Genomic DNA, 19,843 nt, shown 5'->3' with positions numbered 1-19,843 from the left:
TTGGACGTTTGTAGCATTTGAAAAAGCTGGCGGAGTGGGTGTGGCTAGGTCCCAGAGGCGATTTCTAAGAATTCGTCAGTGAGCAATGGTGATGCAAGCTGAACACTTTCTTCCAAGACTCTCCCACATATGAAACTTGTGCCAGAACTCAGAAGCAAAAAAAAAAAAAAAGCAGAAGCAAAAGACCTGACAAAAAAATAACCAAGTAAATAAACAAATACACAAATAAATCAATAAAAGCAATGAAAGCAAAGACTGGCTATTAAACTATTACATAACCTGCAAACAGTAAAAAGGTAACTAAGTATATTTAAAAAATACTTTTGATATATTTTTTGTTTTACATTCACATTATACACTTTGACACAAAATTCACTCCCATGATAGTTTTTCTGAACAGTGGCAAAGCAGAATCTGTCCTAATAATAAAAGTAAGGTGTAAGGTGTTTTAAAAGTAATGATAATTATTGTTGGTTTTTAGATGGCAAGTTCTGTTGTAAATTTTAAATATCTTCATTAAGACAAATTGAGCCAACAAACAATGAGTTTTATGCAGTATAAAATAAATTTTCTTTTAAAAGTCTAAACACAATGTTATACATGTCCCAGAAGTAATCAAAGGTAAACGTGCAAATTTCCCCAGGAGTCAGTGAAATTCCTGAAAATGGGTTTGGCTCCCTCTGGTGGTCATCAGATTAATGCAATTCACAATCAAGCAGAGTGAACATGAAAGATACATGGCAAATTGGGATAGTTCTGCTGTGTGGATATTACTCATACTCACTGGTTATAAGTCTTGTGTATTTTCTACACCGCAGCTACATTTGGAAAAGAGCAAAACACTGACTTCTAATTGTAGCAGTTTTTACAATTATATTTCTCTGAAAAAAGTTTTTTCCGCACTGTATCTATGAGCTGAATTTACTATATAGATACACTTAGTAGCTCCACAGTGACATCCATCACCTGCATTGCATACTTCGTTAGCACTCTTTCACTCTGTTCTTCAACGATCAGAGCCTTCACCTAGCAGGTGTCAGATCAAAAATATATTTTGCCCTAATTGCATTACTTGGACATCTTGCCTAATTAAAATCAACACATTTTTTAACAAAGATTTCACAAACACAGGTCTCACGTTAAAAGGGAAAAAGCTTTATTTGAAGAATTAAGGCTTTCCAAACATGTGTTAATTCTGAGTCACTGTGTGTCCAAGCACATCAGATCATTCCAGAGTATTCACAAATTTTACATGTATCTATAATAAAAAGGAGTGGGTGGGGGCAAGGAGGGCTCCACACCCGGGTTCTCCTTATCCTTCACAAACACACCACACCCCTTTCTAAATGGCATGATTATTTTACGTCATTATCAACAAACTTTCCCTTATTTTTAGGCCAAGTTTTACAAAGTAACACTTGCAGTCTTTAGCCTGACCTTGAGCTTGGCCTCTCACAGCTGCCCTGTTTGCTAAAAAGCCAAAGTAGATAATAAAATAAAAAATCTATCACTGCCCCAGGCCTCTGCATTGGATCAATCAGACACTATTATAATAAGAAAATAAGATCATTTTTGGAAGAGCTGTTGTTTACTTTTAAAGCATGTGAACAGAAATCTGCTGAACTAAATTGGGCTTCTTCTTTCACAGGCCTCACAGAGCACACATGCCAACTCAGAGAGAACCAGCTTCACAATTTCACCTTTATTAATTATAATATTCTGAATTAAACATCAGTATTATTTTAGTGCATTTCAATATTTAATAAAGTCAATGTTTTAGCAATTTGTAGTGAGTTAGTGTGTGACTAGTTGGTAAAATTAATTGGGTTTTTAAAGTCCTCAGTGTCACTGCTGGACTGAACTATCCACCAACCAAAAAAGGTTAAATCAACAGAGCTACTGTCTCTGATTTTACTTCTATAAAATTGGATGAAAATGGTAGGTGAGGTGTGTCTAATGCCGAGGAAACAGGCAGTATTTCAACACACAGTTACCTTTATCCACCACATTAGTGTCACAGCAAGGATTTGAACAATCCACTATGTAAATAATACATGCGCTGTAGTGATTCTGTGCAGTACCCGTACTGAAAAAGAGTAAAATGTGTATAATAAAGTCTGTAACTGATAATGTGTGTGTGTATAAAATGTAACATTCAAAAGCATAATCACTGGATTTTCACTATGAATCATTAAACATTATGAATCATACACAAGGTGAGTTTTCTTAATCCTATTCTAAACACAGAAAAACTAGTACTACTAATGTAACTAATGATAAAACACATACTGTACATGGCTTTACCATTTCATGCTCAGTATCAGTGAAAATAAGACAAAAATAAGCACAAAACATAGGATGAGAAAGATTGCAAACTGAATCCCAAATTGAAAGAATTATTTTTGTTATATTTTAAACCTGGTATGATACAGGGCCAGTAATAGCCTAGCATGTTTAACACAAACACTTTTTTATTACTAAATAAATTACTGTAAAGTTTTAGAGGTAGAAAAAAAATATTACAAAGTAAGAACACTTTCACAAATATATCCCTGTTTCCAGAAAAGTAGTGATGAGCAAAAAAAAATGCAATGTCAAAATATGTCAAATAAATATAATTTAACACATATTTAATTAGAAATGAAGACAATATTTCAGAGGCTGAAATTTTTAGAATATATGCACATTTTGTAATTTGATGCCAGCAACAACACATTTTAATTGGCAACAGGTCAGTATCATGACAGCATCTCAGAGAAGCTGAGATTGTTAGATGTAGAGGTGTTCACCTCTCTGTGAAAGACTGTAGACAACTACTGAAACATTTTAACAACCACATTTCTCAAAGTAAAATACCAAGAAAATCGTGGATTTCTTCAGTACATAATAGCTCATACAGTTTCAGATAATATGGTGAAATCTCTATATTCCAGCTCAGGTGGCACTATATTAAAAACACATATGATTCTATACCATTCCATGTGTTTGGAAACACCTCCAAAAACCACTGAACAGCTGTGAAAAATGTGTCGATGTATCTACAAATGCAAGTTAAACCTCACAAATGTACATAAGAAACCAGATATAAAGTGGATCCAGAAACACTGCCACCACCTCTGGCCCTGAACCCATTTAAGACGGACTGAGGTGAAGTGGAAAAGTGTCCTGTGGTCTGACAAATCTCTTTGGAAAATCACAGATGCTGTGTCATCCGGGCTAAAGAAGAGAGGGACTATCCAACTTGTTATAATCTCACAAACTGTCACACAAAGCCAGCAGTCTAAATGGTACAAGGGGGTATTCTTACACATGACGTGTGAATTGCACACCTGTGAAGGCACTGTTAATGGTGAATAATATATACAGGTTTTGAGATCCAAACAACTATATTTTAAATGAATGCCTTGTTTATTTCAGTAGGACAAGGCCAGTCCACATTCTGCATAGATAACAAAAGCTTGGCTCCATAGAGTTTGAGAGATAAATTAGTCCAGACCTGTCACAAACTGAAGTGTATTATGAAATGAAAAACAATATGTGGACTATGTAACTCCAAGCGGTTAAGCCACTGAAATCCTACAACAAGCAAGAATCAGAACACTACAGTGATGGGTTCCCAAATATTTACAGTGTTGTTAAACAAAGTGATGGAACAGAGTGGTAAACATGCCCCTATTCAAACTTTTATGGAACATGTTGTTGGCATCAAATTCAAACATTCAAATATTTTTCAAATAACAGTAAACTCTCAATTTAACATTTAAAATGCTGTCTTTGCTGTTGTCTTTGTTAATTTAACTCAGGATTGAAATGCATATACGGTTATCTACGGCTGGGCCCAGTGAGTCTCCTTATGCTAACCATATACTAGAAGATTAATAAAAAAAAAAGACTTTTAAGACTAATGTGTGACGTTAAAGGCTTCTAAAGGCACATCTAAAGGCATCTGTCACAGAGGTTTTAGTCACCAACTATGATTTTGCTAAATCTAGCAGTGTCACTAATTACAAGACTGCAACTAGATTCCTTAGTCTCAGAAAAACTGTCACAAATACATATTCAGTACTTTCAGATAGGGAACATAATTGTAGCATATTCTATATTAATTTTTTTTTTTTTTTTTTAAAGTTGTGTTGATTTAAACACCCTGTGCTATATATGATGACCATATAATTAATGTAGTGATTCCTGTTGCTATGATGTCAGCTTCCACTAAATGTGTTTCATGCAGCTGAGCAGTAGCTTGCTGTTTCTGCTAATCAAACAGTCCTTATCATTGTGGAAGGGTTGTTTTGTTTTGTTAAACTCAAGTATTTTTCTTAGGGAACATAATTGTAGCATATTCTATATTAATTTTTTTTGTTTTTAAAGTTGTGTTGATTTAAACAGATGATAATATCATTAGTGTAGTGATTTCTGGTGCTATAGATGATGACCATATCATTAGTGTAGTGATTTCTGGTGCTATATATGATGACCATATCATTAGTGTAGTGATTTCTGGTGCTATATATGATGACCATATCATTAGTGTAGTGATTTTTGGTGCTATGATGTCAGCTTCCACTAAATGTGTTTCATGCAGCTGAGCAGTAGCTTGCTGTTTCTGCTAATAAAACAGACCTTATCGTTGTTGCAGGGTTGTTTTGTGTTGTTAAACTCAAGTACTTTTCTTGAGTTTGTACACTCGACAACACAGAGTGACAGGACTTACTCGTGGTTGTTGTAATTTTCTTAATCCCTCATTCTGGAATTTCATACGTGACAAATTTACATTTCTTTTCTGTGTAATTTTCATATCCTTGTATCAAATCCTTCTCAATTATTCCGACAGAATTTTTCTGACATTGTTCTCAGAATTCTAACTTTGTCTAAGGATTTTATTATCATCCAGTCACATGATACTGTGAAGCAAAGCACATGCTCCCTCCAAGAATTGGAACCAATGCAATATATTTTTACATGGGAAAGATTTCACCTATTCTAACTCTTAATTAAACTCATTTGTAAATAATATCAGAGTATTGCCAATAGTTTGATGTCAGAAAAATAATGCACTATAAGGACAATAATGTTTAGAGTGTTAGAATAATAATAATAATAATAATGATGATGATAAAATTAAATAATCAAATATATAATATATAATTAGTAATTCTTAGACCAATTATGAACCGACTTAAAGAACCAAAAACAAAACAAAGACTCCTTTAAAATGTTTCTTGTTAAACTAAGATGCATCTAGGTAATCACTCACTTTGGTTTGTTAGATATTTGTTAAAACTCATTCCAGACAGCTGCAATAAATGCTTGTCTTACCTGGCCACTGATACACTGTAAAAAAATCTGCTTATTGTGTATATACACATTTTTGACCTTTAGTTTTACATGGAGGTGTTATAATTTTGCTATTTCCAAACAAAGTTGCTAGCAGACACTGTTTTAAAAATGTAAAGTGGCTGTTAAGTTATAAGCTTGAACATATTTGTCATAACTGTGTTTCATCTTTCTGAGTACAACATTGTGGTTTGACCTTAGAATGGGTTTATACAAGAGTATATATTGTCAAATAATTTGCCTGAAATTTCAATGTCATTCTATATTGGAAACTTTTCTTTACATTTTATGTAGGCCACGGCCAAACCAGTCAAGATGACGAGGATGATTCCACCAACAACTCCACCAATAACAGCACCAGTATGATCAGGTTTCTCTGCAAAAAAAACAACAAAAAACAATAAGGTAAATAAGGAACAAGCTTAATTATTAAATAAATTCAGTCAGACACTGAAGAAATGGAAATCTTCAAAATGTACCTATATGTGGCTTTTCTGAAAAGACATGCTTAATATAAACTCCGCTAAAACAATAATAATAATAAAGCATGCTATAACTAGTGATTCTTCTGCAAATGTAAAAACCATTACCACCTATTATTTTTTAGACCATTTAAATGTATCTGTAAATTATAATACATTCACACAATGTAAATAGTGGCAGGTATTGGCAGTACGTCTCACAAAGCAACATCAACAACAAAAAGAAATATAAAAAGTTTTGTACTGAGAGCACCAATTTAGATTGTATTCCATTTGTTGATAGTGAGATTCAAAAAAGTCCAACACAATTAATGGACCAGCAAAGGACCACCACACTAATGTAATTTTATCTGAGTGGGGAAGCATTATTAATACAGGCTAAAATTCCAGTAGACTTGGCATTTCTCAAAGAGAATATACTGCTTTAGCAATGATCTCGGTGACTGTCAACTTTCCCATTTCCTTAATCTATAGACTACACACCCTGGACATTTTATGACCGAGTGCAGTAAATATATTACAGATTGCTACTTTAAAGATTGTCTACATTACTCAAAACATATTTGTAACCTTAATAATAGTTTAGGTGACCACATATTTTAGTCAGTACTTTAATCTTTAAATGGCAGAAAAATACAGTTTAAATCTGTATATATTTATCATTGATTTATCAATGATAAACTATTTTTCTTTACTATTCATTTTTATACTAAAATGTGTATAACGGTATAGTTCATAATTCATTGCATTATGAAGGCAGTACAAGCAAATAATGTGCCTGAAAGCACCATCAGCATCAGACAGTCCATGATGCCCCACTACATCAAGAGTGATTCTGAAGTATGTAACTACAGCCCACTGAGGTATCCCATGACTTCACTGGAGTTGAGCAGCTACACTAAGCAGAGCAACATTGTTTAAACAGCTTTCGACAGGAGAGAGAAAATTCCCTAAAATTACTTTGTGGTAATTAGCCCCCCCCTTTCTCCACATGCAGTTGACTATTTGTACTAAGTGTCAGAGTTAAACGTGATTTTGATTATTTATGTCTTATGTGCATTTTTTACCGAAATGCTGTGGGAGAGCACAAAGAAAAGAGAAACATAAGAGAAAACAAAAAGCCCTTCAGTTTCATTTGAATGAAACTACTGAAATGTCCACTGCATTCTGTGAGAAAACTGAGATTCATGAGTTGTTTGTGTACGTTTCTTGTTTTTCCTTCATTTCCCCCCCAAAAAAAACTCCCCCTTGGTTTGAGTTCAAGCTCTAATCAGAACATGTGCCTCTCCCACCACCCTCAGTGTGACACTAACCCTACCTAAGGACCTCAAAATGCATGCTTATTTAATTTACACATTGTGTACTGTGCTCATAAAACTGTAGATTTTTAAATAGGTTATACAGCCTGATATCATATCACTACGTTTGAAAACTGAAGCATTTTACACATCAATATCTACAACGGTGTTTGCTTAGACTCCACTGGAATTTATTTTTAAACATGTTTATTCATGCAAAACTGTAACAGATAAAAACACCTTTACTGTGGAATTATTACAAGTGAGGAGTGTTTTGTATCTCAATCATTTGCCTTGTGCTTCCCACTTTGGGAAACACTGCTCTAGAACAAGATTATTATAAAATTACTTCCCCAATATTCCTAATGTTTTATAGCATTTATTGCTTAGTGTGACAACAATATAACATATGCAAGCACTTACTTACATTAAGTTCTTGTTTGATCATTTATGAGTATATTTATCTTTTTAAGATATTTAAAGAATTTAATCTTTATAGATTTAACACAATGATTCACTTACCTATCACTGTAATGTCATAGTTAGAATACTGTAGTTTTCCATCCACCTGGATTTCAGACTGATACACACCGCTGTCATCTTTCGTCAGATTCTTTAGTGTGAGCTCTCCAGACTGAATGTCAAGTTGTCCTCTGGATTTATAGTCTTTATACCAATAAAAATGATTATTTTCATACTCAACCACTTTGTTGCCTTTGAATTTCCACAGAATGTTCTGAGGTTTCCCCGTTAGTTTAGGTTGAAAAGTGTGATCTGTCTCAGCATAAAGCTCAACACCGAATACAGGACCTAAAAAAAGAAACAGTTACTAGAGTATGTCACAATATCATAGAACAAAGTAAGGAACATAACACACTGATTACCCTACTATTTGATTAATCTGTACATCATGGAATATATTAGAATTATTTATGTGGACTGGAATGAATGACCTTGGATTTATTAAAAACAATTACATATTCATTAATTTATTCATTATCTGTTACTGTATTTCCAATTCAAGGTCAATTAATCAATCAAATTTTATTTATATAGCGCATTTCACAACAGAAAGTTGTCACAAAGCAGCTTTACAGAGATCCGGGTCCAAGCCTCCTATGAGCGAGCCAGGGGCCACAGTGGCAAGGAAAAACACCCTCAGCACACGAGGAAGAAACCTTGAAAGGAACCAAGACTCATACAGGGAACCCATCCTCCTCGGGTCGACACCGGAGAGCACAACGAATAACAACAAAACAGAAGTAAAAGTGAACTGATGACAGATAATTAGGTTATAGCAATGTGAAGGTAGAATATTAGTGATATATGAGAATGAGGAAGGAGGAGGTGGTCAGTGATTCTGTGGAAGGTAAAGGCAGGTGCAGATTTAATTTGAAATAAAACAGCATCCATGCATAGCCAAGCATGAATCTGTAGGTGAGACAAGGCCAGGATCTTGTACAGGATACACAGGGTCAGGTGTTGGACCAGGGCAACACCTGGAGAGCAGCAGGACATCTCTAGGCATGAGAGAAACAGGAGAAAGAAAACCAGACAAGGGGGAAAATAAAAATAAAGTGGTCAGTAGGTTCATGGTAAACCCGAGGCAAAATTGACCTATGAAAACAAAACTTCCACGGGTCAGGCAAGAGATCCCAACAACAGACAGCGTGTGCGAGAGAGAGTGTAGTCTGGTTGCCAGTTACCAGAAAGCTAACTAAAAAGCTGTAGCTATGGTAGTAAGACAGGGTTAATACAAAGTAGTGATAATATAAAAACCAGCTCTAACAGCAATAGAGAAGGAGTAACCTGAAAGTGAGTGATTAGCCAATAGCTTGTGTGAATTGGTACATTTTAAATCTAGATTTAAAGATTGACACTGTGTCTGAGCTCCAAACAGTAACTGAATGCTATTCCAGAGTTGAGGAGCTTTGTGAGAAAAGGCTCTTCCTCATGCAGTGTTTTTCTTAATGCGAGGAACTAAGAGTAGACGGGTGTCTACGGAACGAAGTGTACGTGACGTGCGATAAAGCATGAGAAGTTCAGTAAGATACTGTGGGCCTAAACCATTTAGAGATTTATAAGCTAAGAGGAGTATTTTAAAGTTAACATGAAATTTTACGGGTGGCCAGTGTAGGGACGAGAGAACTGGGGTTATATGGTCAAATTTTCTAGCTCTAGTGAGCACTAGGGCTGCTGCATTTTGAACTAACTGAAGCTTGTGTAACGCTTTGCATGAGCTTCCTGCCAGGAGCGCATTGCAGTAGTCTAAACGTGAAGAGATAAATGCATGCACTAGTTTCTCTGCATCTTATATATGGTGAATTTTGGCAATATTGCGTAGGTGGAAAAGGCGCAAGGCAATAACTCACCCTGGAGGGGGCGCAAGGCAATAACTCACCCTGGAGGGGGCACCAGTCCTTTACAGGGTGACATACACTCACTCACACCTATGGACACTTTTGAGTAGCCAATCCACCTATTAGCATGACTGTGGGAGGAAACCCACAAAGACACCGGGAGAACACACAAATTAAATACTGCAAAGGAAAAAACTGGACACATCAGATAAAGACCTAGTGAAAACATTCCAACTAACCCCAAGTAAACAAACCTACAATATTCCCTCATTGAAGAAACACAAGTTTGGGTTAAAATGTATCATCAATAAATAAATAAATAAATAAATAAAATTACACAATTTGGTGCACATCACTTATTGGCTTAATAATTATTAATAATTAACGATGGTCTACAAAATTTAACAGACCATATTTCCAGAAAAATGAAGACAATCTGTAAAATAAAAACAAGAATTTGTGATTTCTTTTAAATTATCTTGAACATTTATTTAACTGACAAAATATTTCCTTTTGTTTTCAAAGACAAACTTGTGTTTTGTAAATATAAAGAAATATAAAATTGGATGTCTGCAACACTCCAAAAGAGTTGGGACAGAGGCAGTGAATAATAATGAGATACAGTAAAAAGCTCACAGACCAATCTCAATGCATTGAGGAATTGCACTATAAGAAGGTGAATATAAAAACGTATAAAATGAGCAGTCACCAAAGGCTCACTATTTGCAAGCAAAAATAAGTAATTGCTCATCACTTCATCTGAAACACCATGTAGTCCATTTAGATGTACAGATAGTAGGCTGGACATATGGAGCTAAATCAATGACACAAGTCATTGAATTTTGAAAATTTTAATTATAATCTTTTTGAGGCAGTTAAATATTCAGATTTCAAAAATTCATATAGAAACAAAACAAAACAAAACAAAAACCACAGACCCATGAATCAAAGTCTTAAAAATTCTGATCACAACAATACCAATCAAGCACAGTGATACTGTGCTTATTAAACCAGGTATTGGTATTTTTGGCAGTGTGGACAGGTGACAATGTGAAATCCACATTTCCATTAAGTTTGTCTGCTCTAAAATTTCCTGGTAGACAGCTGCCCTGACTTTGGACTTGATCAAACACAGTGGTCAAACACCAGCAGATGATATGGCTCCCCATACCGTCACTGATTGTGGAAACTTCACACTAGACCCAAGCAGTTTGGATGGTGTGCCTCTCCACTTTTCCTCCAGACTCTGGGATCTTGATTTCCAAATGAAATGAAAATTGACTTTCATTTGAAAACAAGACTTTGGACACTGAGTAACAGTCCTACCCTTTTTCTCCTTGGCCCAGGTAAGACTTTTCTGTCGTTGTCTCCGAGTCACGAGTGGCCTGACATAAAGAATGTGACAGTTGTGACCTATATCCTGGATACGTCTGTTTGTGATGGCTCTTGAAGCACGGACTTAAGCAGTACTCCACTCCTTGTGAATCTCCCCAAAGTTTTTGAATGGCCTTTTCTTTACAATCCTTTCAAAGCTGTGGTTATCCTCATTGCTTGTGCACCTTTTTCTACCACACTTTTTCCTTCCACTCAACTTTCCATAAATATGCTTGTATACAGCAGGAGGGTAACAATGACTGCCTTCTAGACATCTGTCAAGCCAGTAGTCTTCCCCATGATAGTGTAGCCTACTGAACCAGACTAAGGGACCATTTTAAAAACGTAGGAAACGTTTGCAGGTGTTTTGTGTTGATTATTCAAATGTTTTAAGATAATCCACTCATGTGATCCCACACTCTGTCCAAACCCACCGCTGTCAGGTCTACAAACAGTGCCTTGCAAACATGGAATGACCAAATGAACAGAGTTAATGTTATATGTTACCAGCCCCATTGACCTTCTACAAATCTCCATGACCAGAGACGGAGTAAAATGAGAGGAAATATTAGCCCCATGTTTGAAAAGTGGAGGCAGTTTAGAAGCAGAAACCCTACAAAAAAGAGCTAGAGCTGGTTATTTTTCTCCTTAGGTGGCGGTAAGGTGTTGTTGATTTTATGTTTCCAGAGCTGACGAGCTCCTAGGGCAGGACATTCTATTGAGTAAGGTGCCTTTAGAAAGAGTCCGCTAGAGAGGGACATACAGGTGACGTCACAGTAATCTCTAAGAGAGTTATTGAAAGAGGAAAAAATAAATAAATAAATAAATAAAGTTTATATATATAAACTTCAATTTCCCTTCAATTCATTGAATTAATTTGGGGTTTATTTTAAAATACAATTATGGGGTGTTGTTACAGCAGAACAGCACAGAACCAGGCTGAGGAAAAAGATTAGGTTAATAAGGCTGCATCACAATACAGGTACATGTTGAAGGAGTATGGCCCAAACAGTGTGAGGCAGATGGGAGAATGGGTTAAACTAGGTTTCCCTGAGGAAGGTAGTTTCAGTCCAAACCAGTTGGAACGGTTGACAGATCAGTTAATACACAAAGAGCAGGAGACTGAAACACTCAGACAGAATATTCAGTCGTTTGTAGCGGACCGTAAGGCGTACAAATGTGGAAGGGAGAAGCAGATAAACGAATTCAGAAAAAGAACAGTAATGCAAAGAAGAGAGAAGTTAATGAGGATGTTAAATCAAATGTTTATGCTATTTCACCAATATCTAACCATTGTGCTATTTGTGATGTTTGTGCTGTTCTTCCATGTACTCCCGTGCCTGTTCTGGCCCGTCCACCCCCTCCTGTGTACGGCCTATATCCGAAGATCCACTGGGACCTGGACGTGAATCCACATCGCCCAGCGCAGTCACCTGCACTCCCACCACCCGCCGAGACGCAACCAACCGCTCAACAACAGCTGCAGATTCCTCCAAGGGACCCTCCCATCCAGGCAGCGTGAGAGATAAGGGCGAAGGAGGATGAGACTGATGAGGAAGCAGAGGCACTGTTCCCAGGCTCTCCCCCTCCAGACACGCCTGAGAGAATCACAGAGCCAAGCGTAAAGCCCAAAGCCAGAAAAAAGGAGATTGCGCCACTAAGCATGACACTCCACTCCAGGGACAACAACGAAGAGGACTAGATTCCCGGCCTAGTCGAGGCCATGAACCAGTTTATCATGCCGATGCTTGAGGTTCCGATGGGTGAGACCATCGGACAGGTGTTCAGACCATGGACTTTTGCTGAGATCAAAGAGGTGGCCGCTTCTCTCTCCGAGGTCACAGATGGGGGAGAGGAATTCTGCAAACGCCTCAAACAGTTCTGTGGGACTTTTCGTCCGAGCCTGCACAAGCTGGGAAGAGTGCTGGCCGTACGGATGGGAGTTGACTGGACGAGAGTGCAAGGAGGTCTCATGACTGGAGTGGACATTCAGCACAGCAGGACAGAGTTGGGTCAGGCGAAACAACAACCAGGCGAATCCGCGCGGTCCTTTCTTTCCCGCCTCCTGGAAGTGACAAAGAAACACGAAGGCGGCGGACCACTAATGGAGGACTGGGAAACTGCTGACATAACAGCCTGGGAAAGTCAACTGAAATATCACTTCGTGTGCGGATTACGCCAAGATCTGAACGCCAAGAGAGAAAAACAATGAGAAAAGGAGGAACGCAAACTGGTTGATGCACAGCTGGCATTGTGGAAGCAGGCATCGAACCACATTCAAAGAGGTGAGGGACGGTGTGGAGGCAGAGGCAGGGGGAGAGGACGCGGAAGAGGCTATGGCAACGCTGGCGGAGGTGCAGGGTGTTTCGCCTGTGGAAGCCCTGAGCACCTCATAAGAGACTGTCCCAACAGACATGGAGATGAAAGACAAGCCCTGCAAGCAATGGAGCCTTCCGACCAAAAGGAGGCCTTGGGGGTGGAGGAGCTGGACGGGGATGGAGTGCCTGGACGAACATCGGAAACGATAAGTGAACAACTTTTATTATTAACACAAACTAATGCTTACACAGCCATGCCTAGAATAACCATGACAGTGGCAGGGAGAGAGCTTAGTTTTTTAGTTGATTCAGGGGCCACTTCATCCACTCTTAGAGCTTCACACTTCCCCGAAAAGCCTCAGCTTACACGGAAAGCAATAACATCAATAGGTGTATTAGGTACCAAAACCACAGAATTTGTCACAGAACCTTTAAAGTGTTCTTTACAAACAGGGGTGAACTTTCTCACATGCATTTTTGTTTTCAGAAGTGTGTCCAATTAATCTCTTGGGAAGGGATTTAATGTGTAAATTGAAAATTTCTTTAAAGGCATCCTCCAACGGCATCGAGGTTTGTGCGGAGGACTCAGTGGATTATGCAATGGTAAAGCAGGCATGTGGCCAGCCTTTGTATAATTATGAGTGGAAACTAGCTAATTTAATATTAGCTGATGATTTACTATCCACTGTACAAGCTAAATTTCCAATATCCACTGACCGCCTCACAAGCATCGATGTGATGTTAGCAGAGGACCTTCACTGTACAGCTTATGTGCATGAAGGCCCTGACAATGAGTTTGAATCAAAATGGGACATGTGGGTTTTAAATGAGAAACTGACTTTGAATTACATTTACTGGGAAAATGGACGTTCTGCGGCACAAGTCCTTCTCTCACCCTCACAGGGGCATTTGTTTGATTCAGTAATTGAAAAAAAGTAATTGCTTTCTTCGCTGCTTCATCTGCAAAAGCATTTCCTCGTGCCACTTCTAAAGTGTCTTTTGTGTGAGCCTCGCATTTAATCACAGCAACAGCTTTTAATAATGCTGCCACCAATGTGTGATGTGCAATGTGTTTCCCTGTGGATGTCAGAAAATTTCTGTAGGACCATATCATTCCAAAATCAAACACACAGGAATTTGCATATTTGGAGTCAGTCCAAATATTTACAGTATTACCCTCAGCCAGTTTGCATGCTTTTACGAGAGCCACCAATTCTGCTGAATGCGCTGATAGAGAACTTGAAAACCTGCCAGAACACAAACACTCATGCAAAGTCACAACTGCAAATCCCACTCTGTTTTTTTTTTTTTTCTCTCAATCTCTTAGAGATTACTGTGACGTCACCTGTATGTCCCTCTCTAGCGGACTCTTTCTAAAGGCACCTTACTCAATAGAATGTCCTGCCCTAGGAGCTCGTCAGCTCTGGAAACCAGCGTCCCTTGTCAAGTTCAATATCAGCGGTGCCGGTGGACCCGAAAAGGAGCCACCTCCTCCCTCTGGAGGCTTCTGGTGGATGGCTGGATTTGCTCTTTTCAATCCGCCTTTTTTCCCCCAGACACCAGAAGACACCAGACACACGAGATATCCTGGACAAGCCCCCAAATTGTTATGGAAATTTTTATTAAATGAAACCTGAAGGGAAGATCAATAGATCAATTGCTCAAAGAATTCTTTGGGGAGAACAGAGGAATAAGACACAGTCAAAGATTCTCTCTTGTCTCACAAGTTTATTGAACAAAATCAAGTCATACATATAGAGCCCCAGTCACGTACACCATCAACGTTTAACCCAAACATTCCCTTATTGGTTGAGAAATGGTGAGAATGTCCTTCAGTTCCTTCTAACGGCTCAGGCCTGTATTTTTCCACAGGTCACTGTAACCACACAATGCAATAAATGGCCTTCAACTTCAAGCACTAAGGCCTACTATATGACTAAGAATTAACCAAGATCTTTTGTCATTAGTTATTATGAATCATTACTCATTAGTGTTAATCTGCATTTTTCCATTACATTGGACAAATGGGATGATGGTGCCTGATTTCTACACATGCTGCGGTAGTTAATATGTGGCCGTTTGTTTTATTCAGAGGGGTGTGGGTTTGAATAGACTCGGCTCTGAGATAATGGAAGCCTGTTATTGCTCGCCCCGTCACCGCCAAGAGACAAACACCTGCTCTAATCTTTTTACTCACATACACCATGTAGCTTTAACAACAAACCGCCTTAATATTCACATCAACACGTTCATCTGTGATGTTCAGCCTTACCGACACTGAAGAGCATGAACAGCGTTGTCTTCAACACAAGATTCGCCATGTTCTCGGGCGAATAGCTGGTGTCTTTAAGGGCGTAGTTTCAGAGGTAATTCAGCTCTAGGCGACGAGTAGAACCGGATAGGGGTGAGTTGCTCGACACGCTCGAAGACGACGCTGAAGTTGGATCTTTATTCGCAGCTCCCGATTCCGTTAAATCCTTATTCGCAGACCCAGATTCAGTGAGTCGCGGTGAACGAAAGGGACTGTTCGATGAGCACATAATGCTGCGCACATTCCATTTAACGCTTCATGGACAAATGAATAGCAATAAATACAGAAAGTAACGAACTGTTTAGCCTCACAACACACAAAACAAGCCAAAACATGTACGAAATATTTTCTTTCTTCCTTTACTCAATTGCTGTTTATTTAATCCTAAAGATTACTGCAGTTTAAAATACTTTAAAGAATCGTAGTACATTATAAAATAATATATTTCAAATTGATTATTTTTTTTTAATTGACCAGTAAAAATAATAAGAAAACAGTTCGTTACTTTCTGTATTTATTGCTATTCCTTTGTCCATGAAGCGTTAAATAAATAAATAAATAAAATCTAGCACACGACACTGGGCCCCACTATCGCGTTGAAACACATGGTGTAATGGCAGTTCTTAAGACACACTGTGGAAGAACATGCAGTCAGTAAGAACATCATATTAAAATACGAAAAAAAAACATGACCTGCAGAAATTATGAGGAACACTGAACATGATTTTCACAGCAACATTTCGTAAGGAACGACGCTGAAGTTTGTTACTTATTCGCCACTTTCTTATTCTGATTCTCTGTTCCACCTTAAATGGTGAAATAGTTGCATTCTGTCGCCGCTAGATGGCAAAGTACCAACACACCTTCCACAACATGGAAAAATTACACGTTTAGCTTAATTTAGTGGATATTATCTCTTTATTTTCAGTCTCAAAAATTTGAAAGGCTCAGTGAAGACACAATATAACAGACTATTAATATCCTGAAGATGAAGAAATTTTACTGTGAACGTTTTATATAATTGCCCTAAAACATAGCATTGGAGATGATAGATTGTGTGGGGAAATTGTGCATAAGGCTTAATTCATTTGACATTATCTTTATTTTCAAATAAAGATTGATTGATCAAATTGGATTGATCTCAAAAATATTATTTTCTATTTTTACAAGGTAGTTCCTGCCTTGCACTGAACCACTTAAAGATTTTAAAGAGATAATGTCCTAGGAAATAAGCCACGCAATTGCACAAATACAGTTTCCCAACACACATCGCCAACCATAACTAAAAACTAAAAAAAATGTCTTCATATTCAGGATATTAATAGTCAGTTATATTGTGTCTTCAGTGAGCCTTTTAGATTTTTGAGACACTTTGAAAATAAAGAGATAAATGTCAAATGAATTAAGCCTTATGCACAATTTCCACACATTTGATCTATCGTCTCCAATGCTATGTTTATAGGGCAATTATATAAAACTTCCACAGTAAAATTTCTTCATCTTCAGGATATTAATAGTCTGTTATATTGTGTCTTCAGTGAGCCTTTCACATCCACTGAATTAAGCTAAACTTAGTTTTTCCATGTTGTGGAAGGTGTGTTGGTACTTTGCCATCTAGCGGCGACAGAATGCAACTATTTCACCATTTAAGGTGGAACAGAGAATCCGAATAAGAAACTGACGAATAAGTAACAAACTTCAGCGTCGTTCATAACGACCACTGGACAGTTCCTCAAAGTGCTAACATTAAACATGAAAATGGTCCTTTTCTGTTTCCAAAACCACTAGGGTTCGCTGTGTCCAGCTAATAACTCAGGACCTGTGAAGTACAGCCTTTGTGATGGAAATGTATGTCAATCAGTGGCGGATGCTGGTCTTTCAAGGAGGGGAAACTCAATTCCGGCCTACATCATAAAATGTGTCGGTTTATTTATATGTAAATTCAACTCTCCGTTGCTTTTCAACAAAATGATATGTGACCCTGTCGTACGGTGGAGGGGCTCAGCAGCACGCGCTGGACAGAAACTGAGATAGAAGTCAGAAAGAGTGATAGAAGTCAGTCTCCAAACACAAGCAGCTACAAAAAACCCACCAGAAATAGAAACTCGATTTGTCGCTAGTCGTGTTTAACAAAGAAAATGCCGCTAAGAGGAATAAGAAAGTCTGGTTCAACTCAGAACAGAATGAAAATGTAATGCGCCCTCGGATCTTTACACCAAAGAATCGCTGATTCGCTCATTCCGCTGTCAATCAAAAAGGGATTCAGCCTCAGACAGATCATCCAATCATCATGCAGAAGCTGAGCGTCCGGGCCAGCCGAGGCCAGCCCACTGCCACATAGACCCCCAGAGACGCTGAGCGCCCGATGGGCGGGACAAAGCCCAGCATTTATCCAATGACTCGTCTCGTTTCCCTGCACTTCGCTGCTTCACTGTTGAACTCTGTGGACGCTGTTTAAAGCACTGTGAATCTGCGGGAATGATTGAGAGGAAAGCCGCGTCTTTACCAGTGATAAGAAGCTGATTCTGAACAAAAGTTTATCGCGTTGTAGTGAATATTTATTCAATGACATGTACACACAACAGTATATATTTGATCACTTATTTTTTGACATTTTAGGGGAAGCTGACCTTCCCTTGCAGTCTTAGAGCAATCGCACTGATGTCAATATTTACTTTAGTTTCACAAATCCAAGACATCAGCTTATAGAATTCTTTCAATAAATGTTTATTTAGAAGTGTATCACTAGCAGAAAATAAAACATGATTTAAAATGAGTGTTCACAGAAACTTTAACTCTTCTGCTTATAGAATAGTTGTTACTTTTAAAGAATACTCAGATCCCACCTCCAAAATGAAAATTATAGTTTAAAAATTAATACGTTTCAATAAGAAAAAATGAACACACAAAACAGTCATCACTGCACACTGGTGAATGCCCTGACATTCACGTGAAACCATTCATAAAAATAATGTAAAGATAAACATAACTGGACGTATAACCAGGTGAACAAAACAGCATATGACTAGATGTAATCACATACGTGTGCCACATTACACACTGTAATGATATTTATCTAAGATGCTATTCATATACATATATATATACATATTATATGCCACTTGTGTATCAAGCAAAACACACACAACAATATAACAAACTAATTATTTTTTCTTACCAACATAAGGGTGATGTACGTCTTCAGTTAACCTTCTTCCCCCTGAAATGTTCGTCCCATGGCACAGTTTTGGACACAGATATAGTAATGAACCCAGGCGTAGTGTCTGACGTAAGGAGGGGGGAGGAGCTGGATGTGGGCGAGAAGCCATTTTGCAGCCTGTAGGAAGGAGTTGGACATCCAACCCCGCCCACATACAACTCCTCCCCCCTCATTACGTCAGACGCCACGCCCGGGTTCAGTACTATATCTATAGAACGCCGTTGGGCTCTAAACGTGTGAACACGTCCGAAACTGTGCCCTATTCACTATATAGTGCACTATTTTGGGGTACTGTCCCAAAATCGTTCTCTACACTCAATTCGAATATAGCTCACATTCACGCCATGAGACGAACATTTCATGTGATTACAACTAGTCATATGCTGTTTTGTTCACCTGGTTATACGTCCAGTTATGTTTATATTTACATTATTTTTATGAATGGTTTCACGTGAATGTCAGGGCATTCACCAGTGTGCAGTGATGACTGTTTTGTATGTTCATTGTTTCTTATTGAAACGTATTAATTTTTAAACTATACTTTTAATTTTGCAGGTGGGATCTGAGTATTCTTTAAAAGTAACAACTATTCTATAAGCAGAAGAGTTAAAAAAATATAAATCATGTTTTATTTTCTGCTAGTGATACACTTCTAAATAAACATTTATTGAAAGAATTCTATAAGCTGATGTCTTGAATTTGTGAAACTAAAGTAAATATTGACATACATTTCCATCACAAATGCTGTACTTCACAGGTCCTGAGTTATTAGCTGGACACAGCGAACCCTAGTGGTTTTGGAGACAGAAAAGGACCATTTTCATGTTTAATGCTAGCACTTATAGGAACTGTTCAGTGTTTCTTATGACATGTTGCTGTGAAAACCATGTTCAGTATTCCTCATAATTTTCAGAGTTCTGCAGGTCGTGTTATTTATTTTATGTACTATACATGATGTTCTTACTTACTGCATGTTCTGAAAGTCATAGCCAGGTTTTTTACTGTCAGTGCAATTAATGTTGGCAAATTAGGCCAACATTTTTGTTTAATATATATCTTTGACTGTTGTCTGTAGCTTCAGGGAATGGTGAGGTTTGTGTGTTGTCCTGATGTTCAGTCTGAGTTCTGTACTGTCTGGGGTGC

The 19,843-nt window shown here is 37.9% G+C and overlaps 1 protein-coding gene across 1 annotated transcript; it reads right to left on the bottom strand.

Moving 5' to 3' along the window:
* Positions 1-973: 973 nt before the first annotated feature.
* Positions 974-16,011, bottom strand: LOC136710518 (lymphocyte function-associated antigen 3-like). The gene is made up of 3 exons (XM_066686084.1): positions 15,442-16,011; positions 7,640-7,927; positions 974-5,713 (listed from the first exon to the last, which is right to left on the bottom strand). The coding sequence occupies exons 1-3, from the start codon at positions 15,488-15,490 to the stop codon at positions 5,598-5,600; spliced, it is 453 nt and encodes a 150-aa protein (XP_066542181.1). The 5' UTR covers positions 15,491-16,011; the 3' UTR covers positions 974-5,597.
* Positions 16,012-19,843: the final 3,832 nt, after the last annotated feature.

The sequence above is a fragment of the Hoplias malabaricus genome, chromosome 12, assembly GCF_029633855.1.
Source record: "Hoplias malabaricus isolate fHopMal1 chromosome 12, fHopMal1.hap1, whole genome shotgun sequence".
Lineage (NCBI taxonomy): Eukaryota > Metazoa > Chordata > Actinopteri > Characiformes > Erythrinidae > Hoplias > Hoplias malabaricus.
The sequence above is the reverse complement of the archived record's forward strand: the minus strand, read 5'-3'. Positions and strand labels throughout refer to the sequence as shown.